Source organism: Sciurus carolinensis, chromosome 9, assembly GCF_902686445.1.
Source record: "Sciurus carolinensis chromosome 9, mSciCar1.2, whole genome shotgun sequence".
Lineage (NCBI taxonomy): Eukaryota > Metazoa > Chordata > Mammalia > Rodentia > Sciuridae > Sciurus > Sciurus carolinensis.
In genome coordinates this window covers 79,734,747-79,762,271 of record NC_062221.1, presented here as the reverse complement: position 1 = coordinate 79,762,271, position 27,525 = coordinate 79,734,747, and the positions used below count along the sequence as shown (strand labels likewise).

Sequence of the window (27,525 nt, the reverse complement as noted above, 5' to 3'; positions counted from 1 at the left end):
AATCAGTTCACAAAGGCCATAAATCATTATAGAAATTACTTGTGTTTTTCTAACAGATGCCCACAGCTTTAGTACATACCAATAGTACTTATATTTGTGTCTCTGAGCATACGTGAACATAGGAACAAGATCTTGCTCTAAGACCTTATTTAAAAATATTTGTTGATTACTTAGATCTGTGTGTGAGATAATAGCTGTGCAGAAGAAGAAATGGAGAAAAGAGTGACACAAGAAGTACTTTTCTTTTTTTATTAAGTATTATACATAGTAGTTGGATTCATAAGAAGTATTTTTCAAAGGAGAGAATTGAAGATTTAGTAAGCTACTGTATATGAGATAGGTTTTCAGTTTGGGTATAAAGAAAATGATAATTGTCTTGAAAAAGGGAAGTCAAGAATTAAAGATGGTTCTCTGGGAATGGAAATACCAATTCAGTTTCTTCAAAGTCCACAGAAGGCAAATATTATGCAGTTAGGATACAGTTTATGAAATGAAAATGTGGATTTGGGTGATGTGCAAATAGTACTTGATAGATAATTAACAAAAATAAGTACACCTAAATATCAGCATTGTAAAATCAGAATTTTTTAGTTTTGATGGAAACCAAATTGATGTAAGTTACAAATTATGTTTCTAAAATATTCAGACTATGCACCTTAAGTTTGTAAATATTCTTTTTTTGTCTTATCTTACCTCCTCAACAACTGTAGTAGCTTCTGTTTTTTTCAATTTACATTTTCTGTAAAGATGAAATAAGCTGAAATGAATACAGGAAATATCATTGTTTAGATTGAAAAATGCAAAAAAAAAATATGACGAAGTTCATTTTGATAGAAGTCATGAAATATCAGGAATGAACTACCAGAAATGAGTGAAAAATATTGCTTGTGGTTAATATACTCAAAGAAAAAAATTCTTAATTTTGGAAAAGGAAGTAAAATTGTGCAACAGAAACTTAAAGCAGTAGAATATATGTGTCACATGTGTTCTTTGGTACATTAAAGGAATTATTATGATTATTTTCCTAAATAAAAAAATTAGTATGTACTGTCTCTCCCAAGATCCTGCCCTAAATTACCTAATTCCCCATGCTTGCATGCCTCAGTACTCTGCAAAATCACTCTTATCATTCAAAGTATACAAGTCTAACACCTCCAAGGTACTCTCTTTGACTATGAGAGAATGGCTGTTAATATTCTAAGTTAGCAAGTCAGTCCATTCCATATGTCTAACTCTTTTCTGGTCCAATAAAGCCACAACCACAAAAACATTCATCAGTCAATACCTGTAACCACTGATTTTCAAAAACCAAATGAAACCGATGATCAAAATAACAGGGATGATGATGAATAGATAATAGAGTTTTTCTGATCCTTTGGCACCTGTAACCATAGACACAAAAATGTATGATTCAAATGTGGTAAATTCAGATAATAGAATATTATTCCATGATAAAAAGAAATTAGCTATTAAGCCATGAAAGCACATGAAGAAAATTTAAATGTATAATGTTATGGTTTGGATGTGAGGTATCCCCCAAAAGCTCCTATGTTAATGCAAAAATGTTCAAAGGTGAAACGATTAGATTATGAAAGCTATAACTTAATCAGTCCACCCAAATTTGATCAAGTTAACTGGCAGGTGGGGAATGCTGGAGAAGGTGAATTCCTGGGGGTCAGCCTTTGAGGACTGTATCCTGTGCCCCTGGCTCCTTCCTACTTTCCTTCCTTTATTTCTCTCCCTGTCTCTCTCTCTCTCTCTCTCTCTCTCTCTCTCTCTCTCTCTCTCTCTCTCTCTCTCTCTCTCTCTCTCTCTCCTTCCTAGACGCCATGAACTGAGCAGCTTTCCTCCTTGCTGCCCTTCCACCACAACACTTCACTTGACTTTGGACCCAGAGAAAGGCAACGTGCGGAGTATGGTGGACTAAACCTCTGAAACGGTGAGCCAAAATAAATTCTTGCACCTCTAAGTTGGTCTTGTCAGGTATTTTGGTCCCAAGGACAAAAGGCTGACTAACGCACGCACATATTACTAAGTGAAACAAGCCAAACTGAAAGTCTACTTATTATATGATTCCAACTGTATGATATTCTAGAAAAGGCAAATCTGAGAAGACTGTTTTAGGTTTTTCACTGCCATGACCAAAAGACCTGACAAGAACAATTAGAGTAGGAAAAGTTTATTTAGGGGCTCATGGTTTCAGAGGCCTCAGTTCATAGACAGCCAACTCATTGCTCTGGGCTGAAAGGGAAATAGAACATCATGCTGTCAGAGTGTGGAAGAGGGAAGCTGATGGGAACATGGCACCAGGAAGTAAGTAGAAAGAGAGATTCCCCTCACCATGGACCAAATACATACCTCAAAGACATGCCCCCAATGATTCACCTCCTCCAGCCACACACTACCTCCCTACAGTTACCACCCAGCTAATCCCTATTTAGGAATTAATACACTAATTAGGTTAAGGCTGTCATAATCCAAATACTTCACCTCTAAGCTTTTTTGCATTGTCTTGACATGAGCTTTTGGGGGACACCTATATCTAAACCATAAGAGAAGCAATAAAAAGATCAGTGGTTGCCAGGAATAGAAGGCAAGGAGGAACCACAGAGGAATTTTATAGCAGCAAAACTATTCCTTATGATATCAGAATCAGGGATACATGTCAATATACATTTGTCCAAGCCCATAGAATGTACATCATCAAGAGTGAACCCTAACATGAACTGTGGACTTTGGATAATGTGCCAATGTAGGTTCATGGATTATAATAAATATAATATTGGTGTGGGATGTCTGTAGTAGGGGAGGTTGTGCCTGAAATTTAGATATCACTGTTATAGTACAAACAGAGTGTTTCTCATCTTCAGCATTTAGAAAAAATGGGTCATTATAAAGGAAAGTAGTTGGGAAAATAACCCTAATTCTAAAGTCACTTTTCTGCTCAAGCATTGAAACTATGATGAAGGCAAGGCAGTAACCTTAAATATCTGTTAGCTGCTGGCCACAATGTAACTCAGTCAAACTGTACAAGTCAAAATGAAACTGCCAGATCAAGAAGCACTGCTTTCAGGATGGAAATTCCTTAGAAAACTTGGAATGGAACCATAATTTGACCCAGCTATCCCACTACTCAGTTTAAACCCAAAGGACCTAAAATCAGCATGCTACAGTGATGCAGCCACAACAATGTTTATAGCAGTTCAACTCACAATAGCTAAACTATGGAACCAACCTAGGTGCCCTTCAACAGATGAATGGATAAAGAAAATGTGGTATATATACACAATGGAATATTACTTGACCTTAAAGAAGAATGAAATTCTGGCATTTGCTGGTAAATGGATGGAGCTGGAGAATATCATGCTAAGTGAAATAAGCCAATCCCCAAAAAACAAAATGCCAAATGTTTTCCCTGATATGTTGATGCTGATCCATAATGGGAGGCAGGGAAGGGCAGGGAAGAATGGAGGAACTTTGGATTGGGCAGAGAGGAGTGAGGGGGTGTAGGGGTGAGAAGGATAGTGGAATGAGAAAGATGTTATTACTCTATGTACATGTATGATTGCATGAACAGTGTTTCTGCATCATGTTCAGTCAGAGAAATGAGAAGTTGTGCTCCATTTGTGTACAATGAGTTGAAATGCATTCACTGTTTTCAAAACTGTGTTCCTGGCGTTGCATGAATGTGGCTGGAGGGCAGCAGATGGAGGGGGAAGCGGAGGCTGAGCAGGCCACTGTCCAGTCCCTCCAACTTCCTTCAATAGTTCATGCTTTTAAAAGTCAGATTTCTCAGTATTTTATTTGAAAAAGAATATTTGACTTTTACTGTAAAAAGAACATTGTTTTTGAAATTCTCTCTTCCAAACTAATGAACTGTCTCTTACTGAATGTGCAGGGAAGGCAAAGTAGATCTTTGCACTATATGGGAGTTTGGACTAGATGATCCCTTCAACTCTATATTCTATGACTGATATGGTATCTTGTCATAACACTGGATAGTAGATTTTATGCACCATCAAGGCACAATTACTCTTCTTAATAAATAATTCTAGACTCTTTTAAAACAAAATGGGAATGAATATTGAAAATGGTAGTTTACACACAGGCTTTGCTCTTATCCCTCCTTAAAACTTACTAAAATAACATTAAGAAAAGTTTTAAAAAAATAGACTTTCAAAGACCAAGAGAACAGTTGTGAAGACAAGAACAGATGAAAGATTACAACTTCTTTTTAAGTAAAAGTGAACAAATGAAGGAATTGTAAATGATTTAGTGAAGTAAGTGAAAATCTTAGTGCCTACAAAACCCCAGAAAGAATAGAAAGCATCAGATATTTTAGGTATTTTAAAATCACTAAAAGAGGATTTTAAAATGATCTGTCCATAAAGAAATGATAAACATTTTAGTTTAGAAATATGCTAAATTACTCTGAAAGAGCTTTCCACCATGTACACATGTATCAAAGTATCACTTTATATCCTATAAATATATAAAATTATTATTTATCAATTGCAAATAAAATAGAGCTTTAGAAAGAGATAAATTTGGAAAAGCAATAGAAAAGGTGGTACCTGGCAGGAGGCTAAAGTGTAGGGCTGAAAGTTGAGGAGCTTCTATGAAAGTTTGTGTTACAACAGGTAGGCTGCCAAGACCCCGGCCACACCCTGTGAGGCATACCTTCCCCAACCAACAGGAAAAGGGAAGGTGAACTAGAGAGACTCAGGGTCAAGGATCCAGACATCATGAAGGGTGGAGATGAGGTGCCAGACTGCAGAGCATACTAAAGGGAGGCCTGGCTCTGAAAAGTGGTTTCAGGAAAAAACTCTCCAAGCCTCCTACCTCAGAGCGAAAGCCTGACAGACCATCAGCACTCTGGGAAGGGAGAATGAAATATTTGAATTAAAACTATATGTGTTCTTTTAAAAATACACTATTCAACTCCACTATTATTAGCATAGAAGTGAACTTTAAAAGTAGAATAAACTATATCCTAAAATATCGCTTTTTTCCACAATTTATGTAATATTCTTCTAGACCTATCTTTTTATTTTGGAGAGAAGATAACATGGAGGCTAAAGAGAGCAAGTATGAATGACATTTCTCTGTACATTCTTTTTTCCTTCCTAACATAATTCCTCTAAAAGAATGGAAAAATCAAACAAAAAACTAGAAATACTAACCAGGAAGCAGATCTGTGGATAGGCTCCTGTTGCCAGTTGGGTGGGAGACAAAGCAGGTCACGGTGGACACGTTGCCATCTGGATAATGGCACGTACTCCTGGTGGTCACTGTGCCATTGACCCAGTCCTGTTTCTCAGGGGCACAATCCCCCTCTGGGGTCCAAAATATCTGTGCAGCTGGCCTGCCTGCAACTGCCTGGCACACCACGGTTCTATTCTTCTCTGGAAACACAGTCACTTCAGGGGGCACTGCAGAGGTGTAAGGGAAATCATGCTTCATTCTCAACACAGGGTATGGAACTTAGGGAGACATTTGATTCAGACACAAATCCAGTAACCCAATATATCAAAATATGTGACTTTCTTTACCTAACACTTGGAGGTGATAATTATGTTCGAAATTCCCATCAATTGTTGCCATTTGACACCTGTAATTCCCTTCATGAGAGACGGCTACTGGATGGATCTGAAGGTGAGGACTCTGGTCAGGTCTGGAGGCCCAGGTGATTCTCCCATCAGTACAGTTGTTCTCCAAAGTCTCATTTGTTTCTCTCTTGTAGGAAATGCTGCACAAAGGCTTGTCTCTGAGGACTATTTGCCATGTTACAATCACCAACACTCTTGATGGTGGAATAAAAGGACAACAGAGCACAACCTTTTCACCTGTCTGCACAGGCTGTGAAGTATTAACTGGACACACACAAGGAGAATGAGAAAAGAAAACTTTGATCAAGAACTTTGTTTTCAATTTGTTCACAGCAGATTACATAAAGTTGTACTAGAACCTGGTTTCATTGGTAATGTTATTACAGACCTACACAATAAGTTAACATTCACAAAATATATAAAATGTATTAAACCAAATCCAAATGTTGGCCAATTTATCCTAATTTATTCATTACCATGGAAAGACTCTGCATTATAAGAATATTGGAACTAAATCAGAATTTTGGTATATAGAAACAGACAAAAAAGAGCATTCTAGATTAAATGACAAAAACTGTGTCCTAAATCTAATGTTTGTGTAGTGAGCAATGTTGGATCTATCATATAATTTATAAAGAAATAATTAGTCAGGTTGTTGTCTCCCCATGAGTTTTGATAAGTAAATATATCAGTAACATCAAATCTAAATGTCAATTCCTAACTAGTGACATAAATGTGAAAAGTATAAGATACTTACACTAAAAGTAATTCGGATGAAATTCAGGTTGAACTAACTGAAAACTTTTTATGGTTTTAGAAAATTAAAAAGTCAGTGAAATTAACAGAGTTCAGAATAATCTACTGCTTCATCAGATGGGTAATTACATGAAAATGAAAAATGATGAGGTCTAGTGATAGATGCCTAAAAATATTTACTTCTGGTGAAAAAGTGGTGTAGTATATAAATTAAGAAACAACATATTTGGTTTTGGATTGCCAAGGTGTGATATTGTCAAACATAGCCTTTAGATAATTTTCCCTTTCTTACAGTTCAGTTACACATACACTTTCAGATAGTTCAGCTATCAATTTTGATCAAAGATTTGGTTTCTGTATGTTCAATCTAATTATCAGAATTAAATATAAAAATTGACCCTTTTGTCCATCTTTTAATGGAAAAATTAAGCTCTATGATCTTCAAGCTTTTTTTTTTTTTTTTTTTTTTTTTATAAGCTGGGGATTGAGCCCAAGGCCTTATGCCTTTGAGGTAAGCACTCTACCAACTGAGCTACATCCCCAACCCCTTTAAGCAAATTTTTAACACAGACTCTCATACTTCCCATAAACCACTATAAGCTGTCTGTGACTGATAATGGTTTGTGGAGAGGTGATTATTCAACCAATGCATCTGCCACAGCTCACCTCTAACAAAGGTGAGGTCAGTGACATCACCTCTTTAACATGGGCAGAAGCAGCTATGGTGGAGTAAACCTTTATGTGAATGAACCTTGGTTGTGGTAAACTCTGCACTCAGTATATATTGATTCCATTATAGTGTCACTTGTCTCCTCTGGGTACTCTCAAGCCCTTGCCTTTCATGGTCAAATAAAGATCACATAACTAGATAAAGAAAGAGATGGGACTTGAACTCAGTCCGGACAGGAGGTTAAACCCATGTTCTTTCCACAATTTCAACTTGACAGAGGTGTAGAGGCAAGTGAGATTGAGACTTCTTTGGGGAGTAAGTAGTGGTAGGGTCCTTTGGGGTACCTCATACCACAGCAACGAGATCACCATATTCTAAAGCTAGACATGAGCTGGCCTGCAGCCAGGCCATCAGTCACTGTTTCTAACAAAGTTCAGCTCTCCATCCCCTCAGTGCTGGCCCTCAATAAGAAAGCATATTACCTTCTGTAGGAGATAATGTTGTCTGCTTTTCATCCATGCATGGACTACTTGAATCTAGAGAATATTTAGAGAAGTATAAATTAAATCAATTTTATATTCTTATATACATGGGTCCATTACTTCTCCACAAAGTCTCATTCACCATCAGAGACAATCCATTAACCATCACTAAAATTACACAGAAATCATTGCAAAACAGAAATTAGAAGTTGTGCCACGTAGAGGTAAAAGTATGGTAGTATCTTGACAATTACAAAATATTAAAGATTCCCATTTACAAAACACCAAACTTTGTCAACCATTTTATACAAAGTAACCCTGTCTTCCCCTTTTTCTACTCCCAACCCCCTTCTCAGTTAGGGGGATTGATTGACCCAGTGTGGGCATTTCACATGAACTGATTTGATTAAACTCCTTTCCCTATAAGCCGCTTCCTAATTAAAGTTGGTCCAATGATGGGAACCTCACCCAAATGGACAAAGCAGAGCCATTCCTCAAGGATTTCAGAATCAGAATTGACAAGAGTTAATTCATCTTCCTTCTTTCCCTATTTTTTCCTGCTTTGGAAGTAAATAAAGAAAAAATATGCAGAAGCAAAAGGAGGAACAGAGATCAGGGTCCTTATCTACTTCAACTTTCTAGTTCAATAGTTTCTGCGACCCACATGCTTTTCTCCCTTTGTATTCTACAGAATTTCTTACAGTCAAAATAGTCCTCATGAATCTCAAACTTAGTTTCTGAAAAATTGCTAAATTCCAGTTTATTTTAAAAAGCAATTACACAGAAAACAGGATGGAAGAATTAATATTATTTTTTTTTTTTTACTTTAAAGTCCTCATGTTACCTGTGAAGCAGTATTGTATTATTTGAAAGTGAACTTGGACTAATTATAAATATATTGCAAACCCTGCAAGTAAAAAAAAGCACAACTGGTATGCTAAAAAGAAAAAAATGATATAAAATATTCAGTTAAAACCATAAAAAGCATAAGAAGGTGGAAAACAAATACAATGAACAAAGAATATAGGCAACAAATAGAAAACAGTAATAGCTATGATAGATATTAATCCAAATATAGCAGTAATCACTTCGAATATTAATAGTTTAAATGTACCAATTAAAAGACACATTATCAGAATGAATTAAACAGTAAGATGAACCTGTATATTGTCTGTAAGAAATACACCATAAACATAAGGACATATATAGTTTAAAAATAAGGAGAGAAAGACATATCATGCTAACACTAATCAGAAAAAAACAGTCGTAGCTGTATGAATTTTAGACAGGGAAGAGATAAGACCAAGGAATGTCATCAGAGACAGAGAAAAATTACATAATGATAAATGGGTCAATTCTGCAAAATGTCAAGACAATCCTTAACATGTATGTGCCTAAGAAAGAAGCATGATAATAGATGACACAAAAACTGATAGAACTTCAAGGAGAAATATATGATCTACTCTTATAGTTGGAGACTTCAACACCTCTGTATGAGAAATGGACAGATTCACCAGGCATAAAATGAGCAGAATTTAGCTGAACTTAACAAAATGGTCTATCAACTGGACATAATGGGCATCTATAAATGATTTCTCCCTATAACAGATTCACATCAAGCTAATCTAACAGTTGCACCAAAAAAATAAATCACATTATGAAACCATAAAATGCATATTTGCAAATTTTTAAATTTTTTTATTAATTTGTGTTTGTTCTAATTAGTTGTACATGACAGTAGAATGCACTTATACATTTTGATAGATCATACATAAATGGAGTGTAAGCTCTCATTTTTCTCATTGATCGCCATCGGTCACACAGTCATATACGTACATGAGGTAATAATGTCTGTTTCACTCTACCATCCTTCCTACCCCCACATCCCTTCCCCTCCCTTCACTTCCCTCTACCTAATATAAAGTAACTTTTCTTCCCTAGCCACCCCACTTATGTTGAATTAATATCCACATATGAGAGAAAATATTTGGCCTTTGGTTTTTTGGGTTTGTCTTCTTTTGCTTACCATAATATTCCCCAACTCCATCCATTTACCAGAAAATGCCATAATTTCATTCTTATTTAAAGTTGAGTAGTATTCCACCATGTGTATGTATATATATATGTATATGACACATTTTCTTTATCCGTTCATCTGTTGACGGGCACCTAGGTTGGTTCCATAGTTTTAACTATTGTGAATTGAGCTGCTATAAACACTGATGTGGCTGCATCACTGTAGTGTGTTGATTTCAAGTCCTTTGGGTATAAATCAAGGAGTGGGATAACTGGGTCAAACAGTGATTCCATTCCAAGTTTTCTGAGGAATCTCCATACAGCTTTCCATAATTGTTGCACCATTTTGCATTCCCACCAGCAATGTTTAAGTGTACATTTTTCTCCACATTCTTGCCAACATTTATTGTTGCTTGTATTCTTGATAATGGCCATTCTGATTGGAGTGAGATGAAATCTTAGAGTAGTTTTGATTTGCATTTCTCTAGTTTCTAGAGATGTTGAACATTTTTTCATCTATTTGTTGATCGATTGTATATCTTCTTCTGTGAAATGTCTGTTCAGTTGCTTAGCTCATTTGTTGAATGGGATATTTGTTTTTTGTTGTTAAGTTTTTTGAGTTTTTTATAGATCCGAGAGATTAATGCTTTATCTGAAGTGTATGTGGTAAATATTTTCTCCCAATCTGTAGACTCTCTTTACATTATTGATTGTTTCTATTGCTGAGAAGAAGCTTTTTAATTTGGGTCCATTCTATTTATTGGTTCTTGATTTTACTTCTTGTGCTTTAGAGATCTTGTTAAGGAATTCAGATCCTAGGGTGACATGGTGAAGATTTGGGCCTACTTTTTCTTCAGCAAATTTAAAAGAACAGAAACCATGCAATGTCTGTTCTCAGGCATAGCAAAATTAAACTAGAAATTAGCAGAAAGATAAATGGAAAATCCCAAAATTTTTAGAGATTATACCATACATATCTAAATAAGGCATGGATGAAAAGAGAAGTCTCACAAATTTAAAAAAATTCTGAAGTAAATGAAAATAAAACTTTCCCAAATTTGGGGGATATAACAAAAGTTGTGTTTATAAGGAATTTATAGCATTGAATGCATATACTAGAGATGAAAGATGTAAAATCAGTCAAACTCCAAATTTATGGTACTATTAATAAAAGAGGAAATTAAATTCAAAGAAGCAGAAGAAGACCAGGCACCATGGTGCATGCCTGTAATCCCAGCGGCTCAGGAGGCTGAGGCAGGAGGATCAAAAGTTCAAAGCCAGCTTCGCAACAGTGAGGCGCTAAGCAACTCAGTGAGACCCTATCTCTAAGTAAAATACAAACTAGGGCTGAGGATGTGATTCAGTGGTTGTGTGTTGAGTGCCCCTGAGTGTAATCCCTGGTACTCCCCTCCCCCTCCTAAAAAAAAGCAGAAGAAAATACATAGTAAAATTAGATAAAATAAATGAAGTTGAAAAAAAGAAATTAATATAGAAAATCAACAAAATCAAGGATCTATTTTATGAAGGGAACAATAAAATTAATAAGCCACTTTCCAGACTATTTAACCAAAAGAAAGCATGCAAGGTACTAATACATGAATGAAAGAGGGGACACCACTACAGATTATAAGGACATTAAAAAAAAAAAAAAAAAAGAAAAGAACATTATGAATAACTTTATGCCCACGAATTTGATAACTTGGATGAAACAGTCTAATTCCTTGAAAGACAATCTGCCAGAACTCACACAAGAAAAAATAGGCAATCATAACAGGTCTATATATATTAAACAAATTAATCAATAATTAGCAACCTTCCAAAGCAGAAAACACCAGGCCCAGAAGTGTTCACTGGTGAATTCTGCCTGATGGTTAGGGAAGAAATTATTCTAATTCTGAGCAATCTCTTTCAGAAGATATAAGCAGAGGTAGTGTTTCCTAATTCACTCTATGAGACAGATATTGCCTTTAAACAAAAACCAGAAAAATACAAGAAAAGAAAACTATCAACTATCTTATGAACATACATGAAAAAAAATGCTCTACAAAGTTTTAGTAGATCAAATCCAAGAATATAAAGAGGATTATACCCCATGACCAAGTTGGATTAATCACATATATGCAAGGCTGTTTCAACATCCAAAAATCAATTAATGTAATCTGTCACATCACTAAAAGAGAAAAATCACATAATCATATTTGTAGAGGTAGAAAAATCACTTAACTAAATCCAACACTCATTCATGGTTTAAAAAAAAAGAAAGAAAATTCTCCATAAACTAGGAATAGAGGTTAATTTTCTCAACTTCATAAAGAATTTCTGCAAAAACAACCTAGAGTTCACATCATAATTAATAGCGAGAAACCAGAGCTTTCCTACTAAATCAGGAACAAGATAAAGATGACTACTTTCATCACTGCTTTTCAACTGGATGGTCTCACTAATGCAAGTTAGACAAGAAAAGGGATTGCAAAAAAATACAGATATGAACATGGATATAAAGTTACTTTTATAGTTTCTGGCCACATGAAAACCTACACACAGATATTAATAGCAGCTTCATACCTTCCTCCTCCGTGTTTGGCAATACTGGGGAATGAACCCAGGGCCTTGCTCATGCAAAGAGAGCAACTCCAGCCTTTGAGAGCAGCTTCATTCCTAATTGTCAAAACTTGGAAGCATCAAGAAGTTCTTTAGTAGGTGAATGGATAAGTGAACTGTGGCACATTAAGAAAATGGAATATTACATATTACTTAGAAGAAATGAAATAACAAGTCATGAAAAGACATGGAAGAAATTTAAATGCAGATTATTAAGTGAAAAAATCCAGTCTGAGAAGGGTGCATACTGTATCATTCCAACAACATGGCATTCTATAAAAGGTGAAACTATGAAAACAGTATAAGATCATGAGTTGCTGGTGTTAAGGGGAGAGGGAAAAATGAATAGGTGAAGCAAAAAAAGATTTTTAGGATAGTGAAACTACTCTATATGATATTAGATTGGTAGAAAAATGTCATTAACATCAAACCCACAGAATATAAAACACCAGGAGTGAACACACAACAAACTAGAACTTTGTGTAGTGATGATGTGTGTCAAATGTGTAGATTCATCAACTGAAGCAAATGTACCATTCCAGTGGGGGATGTCAATAGTGGGAAAGGCTTTGCATGTGTGGGGGCAAATCACCCCCACCCCTTAAGACTTGGCTGTTTAAAAGTGCTCTGGGATAAAACTCCAATGTTCCATTCACACTCCATTTTTGAAACATGCAGTATTAAAAGTAGTGTCAGAAACATGAGGATTTAACACACAGAGCATTAGAATGTATAACCACACAAATATGAAACAAAATACAAACAAAAACTCTCGACACTAAAAATAATGTTAACAAGAAACTCCTTTTCCATTTAAGTCAGCCATCTGCAGATATAAGGCTGTTTTGTGATTTTACTACTAGTGAAACCTCTTAGTAACTTCGAGCACCAGAAGTTTCCTTTCCCAAGTCATCACTGTCATATGCCCCAGTAAACACATACCACCCACGCAGCAGACATTGCACAGCCATGACTGTGCAAACCCAGACTCCGTGAAGCTTCCTCCAGCGAGAGGAAGGGCTCTCAGAAACAGCACATGACTCTCTTGTGATGTTAAACAGTTTTCATCTATTGTAAAATGCTGTATAGTGTGTTCTCTACTCTAAAAAAAAAATCTAGAAATAGCATTTCTGAAATTTCACCATTCCTAATAACTCCTGATTCAGTAACTGTTATTAACCAAAATAGAGCACGGATTATGCCCAACGCAAATAGTTAATATCATTGTTAATGTTTATTTTTTTTCTAATGTTTCGAGATAGGAAACAAAAATAAAGTTAATATTTCCTGCACTTTCATTCACTTGCAGGACTTTGATGGAACATAAACAACACACAGATATAGGTCTGATAAACTGCAGACTAAAAAAAAAAAAATGACACTATACTTTCATAACTATATAACCCAAGAAAGAATAGTTTCATTTTTACATTTTATTGATATTTCTTTATAGGACTAGGAATACTTAGAGCCTCTAAAATAGTACTAAGCTAAGTAGAATTAATTCTTATTGCTTACTACAATCTTTACAACTTGTCATTTTATTGCTATTTAATACTTAATAAATTTATTACTTCTAAAATATAGGATGCAAACAAATATATGTTGAAATCCATAAAAATGTCCTGACATTTCATGAGGAAAAAAACAAAATTATTTCTTTCTTCGTTTAATGATTCTAGTATTCAAACTTCAAAACTATTTTCTTGCAAACTTCAGTAACTCTTCAAAGTTATTTTTAAAAATTTGGAGCCTTTATGGATTATGTATGAAGCCATTTTTAATGACTGGAAAACATAGGGATATGAGTTGACTTCTTCCTTTGTTTCTTTTTAGGTAATTAAATGAATTTATAAGCCCTTGTTCTTTCTCAATAAGTAAGGAATAAGTAGAATATCAACACACACTGTAAATGGAGGTATTAAGTCCATTAAAATCAAGCAATAGTTTTTTCTCCTAGAGTCAAAGTTTCATTTAAAATGAATGTGACTTTGAGAGTGAGATCTAGAATTTCAAATGACTTTACCAGAGCAACTTTTATTTTGTCACACCAAGTACATGACTTTTTCTAATCACCAGTATGGTAAAGTCAATACACTACAGAAATTTTTACTATGAAATTCCTGTCTCAAAGAAGTTTAAAATAGCAACTTAATATTTTAATTAGTGAATGCTTTTACTGCACTTTATAAACTACATTTTGTAATTGCAACTTAGACAAAAGAGTATTTCCAAGAAATTTTGAAGTTGTGAATGGATTCAACTGAGCAAAATAAGTCAATCCCAAAGAACCAAAAGCCAAATGTTTTCTCTGATATGCAGATGCTAATTCACAATAAAGTGGGGAGAGGGGGTAGAGGTATTTTGGACTAGACAGAGGGTAGTCAAGGGAGGGGAGAGGGCATGGAGGTAGGAATGATAGTGGAATGAATTAGACATTATTACCCTACATGCATATATGTGTAATGTTACATCATGTACAACCAGGCATGTGAGAAGTTATACTCCCTTTATGTATGATGTGTTAAACTGCATTCTACTGTCATGTATAACTAATTAGAACAAATTTTTATAAAAGGAAGTTGTGGAATTAAATTGTCTCTTTTTCAAAGGTCCTGAAAATAAAATTGTTGTCATCCAAATGGGTTAATTATATTTCTGATTCTGATTCTAAAGCAGTGGTCCTCTCAGAACCATCTGGGAACTAGTGGAAGTTCATGGTAGCTAGATAGAAAGTTCAGGAACTTTATATCTTTTAGGGGAGGAAGCTTGAAGTACAATTTTATTTCTGATATAAAATTAAAATCAGTAGACTCTGCAAGTATGATTGAAAACAAGACCTTTTTTATGCAAATGCTGTTATTTCCAAGTAGTAAACAGTAATGATAGGGGGAAAATATCTATGTGATCTTTCTCTTTATTACAGTTTACTGAAGACTAAGGTATTAATTTTATGATAAATTTTAGAAGTAGATTACTAAGATAAACTACTAAGATATCATTTTAAGATAATGATCAGTTTCTCACTATAATTTTTCATTGAGTGGCACCTGAGTTTATTATATCACATATCTGATTTAATAAAACTTTTGAACTGATGGAGAGAAGCTTGAGCTTTATTAATTCATTTAATCAATTACAATAGCTGGACACTCAATTCCATTTATCAAGGTGCTTTTAATTTAATAAGGGGAATAGACATTAACTAATCAAACAATTACACAATTATGTGAGATTGCAATAATAATAAAGGAAAAGTATGGAAAATGGATGGTGAGCTATAGATCCTGATATTGAGATTTGTGGTAGGCACCCTCTCTGATGGCTCCCAGTGTTCTCCCACCTGATATTCATGTCTTTGTAATATTCTCTCCTCTTGAGCACGGGCTGGACCTACTTACTCACTTCTAGCAAAAAGAAAGTAGCAGAAGTGATAGAACATCAGTGCTGGGATTAGGTTGTATTAAGTCTATGGTCCTCCTCATGTTCTCCTTCTCTCTCTCTGACTCTCTCTCTCTCTCTCTCTCTCTCTCTCTCCTCTCTCTCTCTCTCTCTCTCTCTCTCTCTCTCCTCTTGGATCACTGTGAGATATTCATTTGAGGGTAAGCTTGTTATGTAATAACAGGTAACTAATACAAGATCTAATGGATGAGAAGAAGAAGAAGAAGGAGAAATGAACATTCCAAAGGAATGTAATATTACATGCAAAGGATGTGTGTCTAAAGGAACTGCTAGTATTTAAAGAAAAACCCAGGGGCAGGGGTAGAAAATTTTCAGAATTTTTTCTTTTTCTTTTTCTTTTTTTTTTTTTTTTTTTTTTGCCCTGAGACAAATATATTTTCCCTATGGGAAGAGAATGGAAAAGGAAAAAATTGCCATTTTATCAATATGAAATGCAACATGATTTTTAATTTAAAACTTTCTGTTTCATATGCCTCATAGTTTTATATTTCAATTGTGATGAATTCCTGCTTCAAAAAGTGAAAGCAACTGAAATACTAAATATAAAACTTCTGATTTGCAATCATGTTAATTATTTTTACAACAGAGCTTTTCAGGGGGGAGAACTAGTTTACAAATATTTGAAATTTTAGGATAAAAATTATTTACATCAATGAACTACAATTGCAAACTCAAACATGGGTAAATCTCAAACATGATATTGAGTGAATAAAAGAAGCCATAAAAGAATATATACAATGTAATTCCATTTATGCACAATACCAAAAAGAATTAAAATAAATCTTACTGTTTGGACTGTATAAACACATGATAAAACATAAAGAAAAGCATGGAATGATTCTCCCAAAAGATAATGGCTTTAAAGCAGAGGCAGGGGAATATAATCAGGAGGAACAGGCAATAGTCAACTGCTTAATTACCTAGGTATCAACTTTATAATTATTTTTAAATATATGTATATAGTAAATTCTAATATATGTTGTAATGTTAATAAAAAAGAAAAGAAAGATAAAGAAATATAATAAGCATAAATTAGCATTTACTTTTTTATTTTTAACATTTTACATAAAATTTGAACTACTGATAATGGCATACATTTCATGTTCTTATACTTTATAATACTGACTTTTACTTTTAAATATGTCAATTTAGTAGCATACAACACCTAATTAGATTTTCAGTAAATAATATTTTGGGTGGAAATCCAAAGTTTTAGCAGAGTGATTAAGAAAAACACACCAAAATCTCATTCCTCAGACCAAAATAAAATAAAGATTTAAACATAAAAGACAAAAATTCAAGTAGCAAAAGAAACAATGGGTAATTTTGATTTTTTAATCTTAAACAGGACATAGGATGAATAACATCTTGCTTTGCTGGGACCAAGGACTTTCTTGCAATGCCGGATATTCAATGCTAAAACCAGGAAAAAGTCTCAGGCAAACTGCAACAGTTGCTCACTTTAGTGAAAACCCGCCTAACCCTGATATGAAACAAAAACTATAAACAAAAGTATTGAGATATTTGACTCTATAAAGAATTTAAAACTTCTGTATGACTAAAAATAAATTAAGTAATTAAATAATGCTGTCAAGCAAAAACCTGGACAATTGTTCACATTTATGATAAACAAAGGTTAATTTCCCCACCAAAAAGATAAAAAATGATACAGAAAACACACGAACCAATAAAAAAGAAATAGACAACCCAACTGAAAGAAAACTGGGCAAAAGATAAGAATAGGCTGATTAAAGAAGTAATATGTTGAAGGTGATTAAGCTAGTAATACCTAAGATATACCACAGAGATAAAAATAAAACAGTCACATGGTTTATAAAAAGAAAATATGAGACATGGTTAAGAAAAGTAGTAAGTTCTAAAACATAAGACCTGAATAATAAAAAAATAAAAAATAAAAATAAAAAGAACTGAACAACAACCAATGGATGGATAAAATTTCAAAAGCATAAGAGAATTCTAGTAAATAATAAATTTCATCCTAGTTTTCAAGACAATATAATCATAATATTTGCATCAGCTGGTTAGGGCACAGCTGACAAAGGCCATCTTGCTGTACCTTTTTTTTTTTTCCTTGTTTCAAGGCATTTACTGTCTTTAGCCTAAAACTAGTTGATGGAGACCAACTTGTTCCCTGACCTAAGGCAGATGTTGTACAAGTGTGTATCAGTAATCACAAGGAATAATGTGTTCAGTAAATATATTGATATTGAATATATATGCACATTCATTTTTGTATATATAAATGCACATACATATTTGAATATATATGCACATACATATTTGTAAAGATATATATACTAAAACATTAATTCCAGCATGGGTTTTATTTCAGAAAAAATACTGAAACTAATCAAAAAGTCAATCTGGAGGGAACTATTCAAATGTTATGAAATGAAGTATGTGCAAAGGCATTGAAGATCACAAAACAATAACGTTGCCATTTTTGGAATGTTTGTTAATACAAACACAGTACAAAGTACTTCATATGCATCATTTGCCTTAATCTTCAAGCAACCCCAGACCGTAGGTAAAGGATTTTAGGTAAAAATCTCTCCCGATTTTATTATTAATTGGCAGCTAATTCAAATTTTTAAAAATATTACCTGAGTCAACTAAAAGTATCCACAGCCAGATCTATCCCATGGGCTGCCAAATTGTTGTCTCTGATGTGGAAATTAGGGGAAAGACCAAATCCAGAGTTTTGAAAACATTTATACACAGGGTTCTCTTGGAAGCAGTGCAGTTAGCAAAAACAACGAAGAAAAATAGACGGTAAATGCAGCGCCATGAAGCCAGGGTAAGAGAATTCATGTCAGGAAAAATCAAGATCAAATTGTGGGGAAAGTCTTAAAGTAAGATCTAAGGAGAGGTCTGATTCCGTAATAAGCATGTCACAGATGACCTTTAAGATCTAAGAGAGCATTTTTAGTAGAAAGGTCGGAGGAAATCAGACTGAAAGGGGCCAAGCAGAGGCAATCCAGTCAACGAATGTAGACTCAGTCTTTCAAGAATTCTGACCTAGAAAGAGGGAGAAACAGGACAGTGGCTTTACCTGTTCACATCAGAGATTGGAAGAGATAAAACAATGCCTGGAGCAGTGAGGACTGGGGAAGCATTTAAGAACAGGGAGCACACTATGTTTGCAGACAGGAAAAGGGAGAGGTAGAATTTCAGGAGTGAGGGAGAAGTCTAACCAGGAAAATAATCCTAGGGGTCCTGAAGGCCATGAGACATGGAGAGCTACTTGTGAAAAAACAGGTATTTCATCCCTGAAAGGAACAAAAAGATTAAGAAGGAGACATTTTCAGGAAGTTTAGGTTAACAAACAGGAGTAGCTACTCAGTGTCAAATAGGGCCTGATAGAATCCATGAGGCAAGCTCCCAGCTCTTAGGAGCCTACCAACTAGGGATATTAAAAAAAAAAAAAAAAGTCCACATTGATTGATGGTCAATCAGGAGGTGAGCAGGATGGCAGGGATAGTTTGAGCAAAAAAATAAAAATAAAAATCAAGCTAAGAAAACCTAGGACAGTGCTTCTAATCCTGGCTCCCATCAGAACCACTTGCAAAGATTCATGAAGTCTACCTGCCTAGACCCTAGAAAAGTCTGAGTACGTAGGTTTGAGATAGCACCCCGGATCTCTAATATTTTGGGCTCTGTAGGAGATTCTGTCTGGCAACTATCTTAAAATTACTGACTTAGAACAAACCCTGGGGAACATCTAGGAGGGAGTCAATTAAGGATAGAGAGAATGATTTTTCTTGGAGACTAAAAATAACTAGATTTCATTATTTGGAATCTACAAACATTTACCAGTTGGACATTTTTTTCAAAAAATTGTCAATACCCCCAAATGGATTGTGTAATCAACTATTCCCTTAGTACATAATGGATAACTCTTTAGAGGAGAGGGGCCTTTCATGGTAAAGTAAGAAAATGTCAAGAAAAAAATAAAAATCACTAACCACCTTAAAATTACATGAACACATACAGATTGGAAATACACTTTTACTGAGTCACTGAGTTTTCTCAAATAATTTCCTTCAAGCACACCCAGGTTTCCCCTGTGTTGACAGAAAAAAAAAAATTAGATGTTGCTTTCCCCTTTTAGCTACAATCGTTTCCCCTTTCTTTGCTACCTAACTTCTAGAATGAGAAGTCTGTGCCCACAGCCTCAATTTCCTTCCCACATGCTCCCTCAACAATAGCAGCAATCGGCTGCTCCCACACTTTCTACTCAAAATGCAATTTCGAAGGTCACCAGCATTTGAGAGTCAAACTTTTTGCTACTCTGCAGCATTGTGTTCTGCTTGGCAGATTTTGATACCATAAAAGTTGTTTGAATTAAAACAAGGTTATTTGTATTAAGGCTTAATTTTTAAAACCAGAATAAAATAAATAGAACCAGAAGGTTATGAAGGAGGAAATCCCATATTTATGTCTGATAAGAGCTATTATAAACAATGGTATAAAGGCTATTACAATCTTACACTGGGAATACTTCTGCAAGGATATCTGCCCAACAACTGCCTTTATTCTTAGACTGCCCCCACCCCTGTTACTGGTCCTCATAGCCAAGAATTATTGTTTCAAAATACATTATAATCCCCCTCAATTTGCCTTTGAAAACTTCTTGCCTCAACCTCTTTGAAACAACACATGGTTTACTATGACACATGTATTCCCAATTTAATGCTACTCCCAAATCCACTTATGAATGCTTAGAGAAGGCATCAACAATTAACCACTTTCTCCTCCTCCATGACACTTAAATGTTTCCCTCTTTCTGTATCCTTCCTGTCTTCACAGCTTATTCCCATATCTTCTCTGCAAGCTCTATTTTCCTCAGGTATGCATGTGAAGGTATTTCCCTAAAGTCCCACCTGTTCCTTTCTCTTTGCATCTTCCGTCGTCCTTCTCCCTAACCTCCAGAACTTCAACTTAACCTTTCCACACCTATCTCCTTATTTCTACCACTGTAGTCATGGCTTAGCTTCCTTGGTGCTTCATGCAGGCTGTTTGACCTGCTTGGAATGCTCATCTCACAACTCTATCTAGCTCTTTCTGTTTGTCTTCATTTTAAACATCTTTCTCAGGGAAGCTTCCTAACCCTCAGACCAGATCAAACTTACCAGTGACATGTTTCTACATAAGCTGATATTTTCCCTTTCACACTGTTCCTTATTTATTTGCAACAATGTATTAAATCTCTACCTTCCCTACCAGATTCTAAGCTCCATGAAAATAGGATCTACATCTCCCTTGACCAAGTATCCCCAGCATGAAGCACAGGGACTAACACATAACTGACACTCCTTTATTTATTGACCGACAGTATAAATGATGCACATTTTAGCTGTAACTTATTTTTCCTGCATAAGAATCACAAACCTTTAGCTGCTATTCCTCCTGATATCTTGCTGTCATTTCAAGTGCACCTCATCAAAATGTCCTAGATTTTCCCAAACCCACTTGCCGCATCTCTTTCCCCTCTATTTTTGGTACTAAAGAGGTGTTCAATCTCAGCTTATCCACTATAAAGTTAAGTGATAGATATAATTAACAATTCCTCAAACATGCCTGGACTTTATTTACCTGCATATAAAATGAAAGAATTTTATTTAAGGATTTCTAAAGTTCTTCCTGTCTGTAAACTAACTCTATACTTCTTAATAGCATTGTGCATATCTTTCATTACAGAAATGAGGAAATTACTATCTAAAGAGGCTAAGCAATTCCTTAAAAATGAAAATAGCTGCATAAAATAGGCATGTTATAATTGCTGAATATAATAGAGAGAAAAATGTTGAAAGCAGCCAGAAAAAATAACACATTATGTTCAGGAAAACTATGTGTGGGGCCAACTGACTTCTCATTCAAGATAGTAAAACATTTTTAAGGTACTGAAAGAAAAAAAAATGTCAGCCTCAAATTCTCCATCCAGCCAAAATAAGCTTCAAGAATGAAAGCAAATACTTTTTCATATCAAAGAAAACTAAAAGAACTCTTTACCAGAAAACTTACACTTCTAGAAATGACAAAAGAAAATTTTCAAGCTAAAGTGAAATAATACTAGACAGAAACTGGGAAAATCAAGAAGGAATGAAGAGTACTGGAAACCACAACTATGGTGGATGTGGACCTGCCCCAGGATCTCCTTCAAGGAAAGTCTGCAACTGTTACTGGGAGCACCACCAGCAGACAGCATTCCATCTCCAGCATCTTCAGCAATCTGCCTCAGTTACTCTGCCCAGTCAGACCTTCCCTTGGACAGTCCTCACCCAATGAGTGACTGAGACTAAGGTAAAAGGGTCAGCCAATTTGACAATGCAGGGACTCTCTAAGGCCATTTTATCTGGAGAGCTCCCTGAAGGGTTAGGAGTGGGTGACAGCTGGTTGAGACTGCAGGATGATTTCTCCCACTGCCAATAAGTATTCTGCACACAAAACTACATCTGTCTGATTCCAAGATAACCTGTGACACCATCAGTAACTCAAAGTACTAGAGGTTTTTAAAGAAAATTATTTCTTTAGAAATGGAAAACTTCCAGTCCTCCTTCAATCCAACGATTCTTCTATATTGCTTCCCTTAAACACAAAAGAGATTTTGTTCTCAGAATGGGGTCTAGGTTTTCAGATATGCAAGGCATACAAATTCTATCTAGGAAAAACTAGAAATTGATTTCTTACTGTTGATGCCTGAATGATATGTGGAAGAAAAAAAATGAGCTAATTGTGACTGTGACTACTATATGAGTTACATGAATATGTGATATTTATCATTGTTATTATTGTAATTGTTTTAAAAGTAATGGCTATTGGTAGCAATATTGGCATTACTCCATTCCAAAATCATTTCACAAACACAGATCTGCTCCCTAATCCCAGTCAGAAGTTGGCAAAAGCATGTCAAAGATATTAAGGGAAAAGAGGCGAAAATATATTATTGACTTTTATGTTTCAGTCACTGTACAGACCAATATTTTAGATTCAGCATAAAACCACATGACGTCCGTTTGATTTTATTAGTGAGCACCATTAATTGGAATATTCAAAACTTTATTGGGAAGCAGTTTATTTACAATGAACACTGTAATTTTCTCACATCTCCTTATTGGCATTCTTAACCTACTAGCCCTCCTGAACCTAACTTCTCAACTCATTCTTTGATTTTAGTAAAGTTTCTTTCCTCCTATTTAAGGTCATCTACACAATTCATAGCTCATAAGTGTCCCTTCCTATCTCTTCTTAGATCCTGCCCTCTGTTACAGAGAGGAAAGAGATAATTAGGCTCCTAGGACCAAATCTGGAAATTTCCAGTGCTTATTCTGTTATGTTTATTTTGATGGGTAGTCTCTTTGTGGGATTATCCTCTTCATAAATTGCTCACAAACCCTGGATTTTGCTATATTTCCAAGTACATATGGGAATTTCCCTCCCCAGTGTTCTCCCTCCCTAAACTGAATTGAATATCTTCCTCTACAAACTCCTTTCTCAGTCAACAATGTAGACCATGAAACTTTCTAAATAAGAACATGGGGGTAGAATCTTCCCACTTCTGCTTCAAAATCCATCTTTTACTTAGTGCAACCAGAATTCAATGGGATTCTGCTGCTATACTATTCTCCCAGAATATCACCTTACTACATTACTTTCCTGTTCACAAAACAATAGATGACTCCTCATTGTCTACTGCACAATTGTCAGATTCCTCTACTCAGTTACCAAAGACACCTGAAATCCAGTCTTTCTCTTATCATACAGCACACAATATCTGTGCCATCAAACTGGACTTCTTTCTCCCCTAAACTCCCTTGCTTTTGTTCACATTACATGTTCCCCCTCCCAATTTCTTTCTCTGCCTTTCTTGTTAGTAGACAAGATTTAATAAGAAAATACCTGAGGGGGAGACAAAAGATAATTTCAATCATCCATCCCAGAATCAAGTTTCCAACATCATACCTGGTCTCCCTTCCTCTACTCCTCTTATCTGAGACCACTTCTTCCTCCTTTTACCCCTTTCATCTTCTAGATTTGGGGTGTATGTTCAAATTATATTTTCCTGCTCCGGTTAAAATCATTTCACCTTTTACAAAGTTACTGACTTTGCCAAACCTATCATTCAAGGCCCAAATCAAGACCCTTCTCCTCCACAAAGCCTTCAGCAAGGCAACCCACCATCATTTCAACTTTCTTCAGATTGTTCCTGGGTTCAAAGACAATTTCAAGATGTACTGATTTTAAAAATCTTCCCCAATGACTTCATCTCTGCTTCGAATATACTCCATGCTCTTAATAAGGACTTCCAATGTATTTAAGTAATTGCTTTAACATAAATATTTATAGGAAAATACACTTATAAAATATTATAATATGTCAATTCACAACTATCACAACTAAAAAAGAAAGGGCTGAAATTAAAGAAAGACAACTTTCTTTTTTTCACAACTGCTTTTAATCTCTTTCTCCATCTTTTGCAATTCTGCTCAAACTATCCCATAGCTATCTTAATTTTTATCTACTTCTGTTCCCTGTTTGCCCTCTAGTGGAAGATAATGTTAAATTAATAAAAATTATCCGCCAAAAATAAAATAAAATAAAATAAGTGAGGGTTCCTATTCAGCAACTCATTTTGGTAAAATCGGCAACTTTTGTTAAAGGTGCAATGGTTTTAATTGAAATGGGAAAATAAAATTTGAACACATACCAAAAAAAAATCTAGAAGACAACAGGACTAAAAAGAGGAAGAAGTAGCAGAGAATATGAGGAGCGGAAGGGAGGAGGACCAGATTCAAGGTTTGGAACTTGTTTTGGGGTGGACAACAACAATTACCTTTAGTTTTACCCTCAGGTATTTTGTTATTAAATCTTGTCTACTAACCTCCACATTGCTTGAAGTTATAAGCAAATAAGTAAACAAAAGTAAAGAGTTAAGCATGGTTAACTTGAAGCCAAGATCTCTCTTGCTCCTTGGTGAATGTGTCATGGGCATAGTGATTTGCTTCTAGTAGGCAGTATCAATAATAAGCAGTAACAGTAAGAGAGACATGAAGCCATGATCCCAGTGGTTTTCTTCTCACTCTCCTAAATCATTTTTTGGTGAATTTATCATGCCAAATCACTGCACATAACTGGGTTTTTAAATATCTTGATGCCTAAACATTTTGACAACTTTATAATGATACAAAAATAAACTTCAGAGATTTGACATTTGTAATATCTCCTAGCTGTACACAGAAACAGTTTTAAATTTCACACCTTTCAATGTTTAAATTTTAAATTATTATGTTTTCATCACGTTATGTTTTTCCCTTTCCCAAAAGTAATAGTCTGAATCAACATATATAGTTCTTTGACTATCTGACTTGCCCTGACCAAGTTGGGCACTGAACAGGCTTCTAGAATAGCTTTCTAAAACAAGATTCCAACTATCAAAAGATTCAGATCACTATTTTATAGTGAATAACAGTCCATACTAAGTTTATAACAAATTATTGGCTTCGCCTTTTTCAGTGGTTTTTGGACAGTGGTACAGTGAGACGCAGAGAGTAGCACAAGGGTTAAACACTGAAGAAAATCACTCTCTCAAATGTTTCCTGGTTCACTGACTTACTGAGTGCGAACACATACTAATGGTTCTAGCCTTGAACAAATCATTTCACCTCTCTAAGCCTCAGTTTCTATCTTTGTAAAATGATATTTTCCATGCCTGCTTTACAGATTACTGTGCAGATCAAAAGAGAAAAAGTATGTGAAAATGCTCAGAAAGGTACAGTAGTCGAGGATGGTCATTTTATATGCACTCACGAGTAAGATTTACCTGTGATATTTCTTTTTTTGCTGGAAGATAGACAAAAATTATTTGACCGTCATTCAAATGAGGAAAAAAATACCTTTTCTCTTTCAATTATCAAATTTATAAAATTTTAAAGTAACTACATTGTTCCCTTGCAGCTGTTCCATCTACTAAAAGTGAAACCTGCAAACTCCCTCCCACATCAACTCCTAACAACCCTCTGTAGTGAAACAGGACACCCCCACAGTAGCCCCCACATTCTCTTCAACTCCTACAGGAACCTAAGATAAGGAGTGTGTCCTCTAATTCAGAAAGTGTCTCCTACAGCCCACGCACCTTTAAGAAAAATACAGACACACATCACAGGCGTTCCAGCAAAACTGTATGCATACATTATATTTTAAAAGTACCTAGTCATAAAAAGCAATAGAAAGCAATAAACTTTCCTAATCTATACTATCAACAATGTGGACTTAAATGGGATAATTATTTAATTTTTTTCTAACGAGGCAAAGAAGATAAAGAGAGTCCAGACAACTTTGATTGCTATTAGTATGTTTTAATTTAGCCTGCCTTGTCCAAAAAAGGAGGGTGGGGGGATAAGAAAGAGGCAGTAAGGCAAATCATACAAATGCACATACTGTGGAAGAATAGGATAAAATAAGCAAGAGAAAGCAGAAACTAAAGATGATAAAGTCAAATAAATCTGTGGATAATGTCCTACATCTATGGCTACAATTGGCTTGCATTGTCCCACACGAAAGGCAAGGAAAACTCCAGAGGAGCTAGGACAGGTCTTTCATCAGTCATTCTTCTGAAGAGAACCCAGACTCACCCGCCAGGAAGAAGACGGTCAACATCAAGAGTAGCCGTAGGTGGTGAGTTCTGCAAGGGCAGAGCATTTCTGTTTTGTTTTCTGCCCTTCACTCAGTACTTTTCCTCCTGACAGGTATAGGAGCGGCTGTGAGCATGACGAGGTTCCCTCCTGTCAATTTCTCCGTGCTGGTTCCTCTTAGTCCAGCAGTGGCAGGGGACTTCTTTCCTCCTAGCCCTCTCTTACTGGATGTGTTTTAGTCTGATTAGTAACTTGGAAGAGAAGAAACTGTTCTCTGGAACTTGACACAGCATTAGATTTCCTGTACAAGGCGCTGAAGCAAAGACGGAGGAAGCAGATTGATGGGGTTATCTTTCAGCTCATTGGTTCTCCTCTCACTTCTGCTGCTCACAGATAAACTTTACAGAAAGACATTGAACATGCCCAAGACAACGGATTTATCTAAACTTACTCTAAAAAATAAGGCAGGATATTTCTCTGTTTTTGGTTCATGGCTGTACATTTCCCAGTCATGATAACTTTTAGAAGCTTTCTCCAGGTTGAAGTGTACAACCTTAGTATTCAGATCTGGAAGAAATATTTCTGCTTAAAAATCCTGGGTGCAATTTCTGTCTAGAAAGGAAATCTGCATACATGTCTGGAAGCATCATAAATAGTTTGGTTTTCCACTGCTATTCTAACAAATAACCACAAAATTAGTGGCTTACCATAAAGCAAACTTAGTATCTTACCATTCAGGAGATCAGAAGTTGAAATGAATCTTACAGGACTAAAACCAAGGCATGAGCAGAACTATAGTTTTTCTGGAGGCTTATGGAGAGAACCTCTTCCTTGTCCTTTCCAGTTACTAGAGGAAGTCTGCATTCTTTGGCTTGTAGCCACATCATTCTAACCTTTACTTCACAGTCACATCTCCTTCTCTGATCATGACCCCACTGCCTCCCTCTTATAAAAATCCTTTGTGACTATATTGGGTTCACCAGATAATCCAGGAAAATCTCTCCATCTCATGATCCTTATTTTAATCACATCCCCAAAGTCCATTTTGACCTGTAAAATGACATATTTTCATAAGTAGACATGGACTTGTACCTTGGGGATCATTATTCTATATTACAATTCAGTAGTCATTGATAATCACTTTCATCTTTGAAGAGTTAGATTGGTCATTTTAACAAAATTAATAAGCACTCATCTTTTAGTTGACACGCATCTGGAATTCCAACTTTCCAGGAAAACTCTGCCTAATATTGCCAGTTAGTATGCATTTAGATACA

The 27,525-nt window shown here is 35.3% G+C and overlaps 1 protein-coding gene across 2 annotated transcripts in view; it reads right to left on the bottom strand.

Moving 5' to 3' along the window:
* Cd200r1 (CD200 receptor 1) overlaps positions 1-27,023 on the bottom strand; it is a 28,116-nt gene extending 1,093 nt beyond the window's left edge. The window contains exons 1-7 of one of the 2 annotated variants that reach the window (XM_047564413.1): positions 26,980-27,023; positions 26,249-26,561; positions 7,518-7,571; positions 5,553-5,873; positions 5,184-5,432; positions 1,286-1,382; positions 694-757 (exon numbers count right to left, since the gene is read on the bottom strand). In XM_047564413.1, coding sequence (XP_047420369.1) covers positions 694-757; positions 1,286-1,382; positions 5,184-5,432; positions 5,553-5,873; positions 7,518-7,571; positions 26,249-26,315 — 852 coding nt within the window. In that variant the 5' untranslated portion in view covers positions 26,316-26,561; positions 26,980-27,023. The remainder of the gene's footprint in view (positions 1-693; positions 758-1,285; positions 1,383-5,183; positions 5,433-5,552; positions 5,874-7,517; positions 7,572-26,248; positions 26,562-26,979) is intronic. The other variant, XM_047564414.1, reaches the window with a different exon arrangement.
* Between the last annotated feature and the right edge of the window lie 502 nt (positions 27,024-27,525).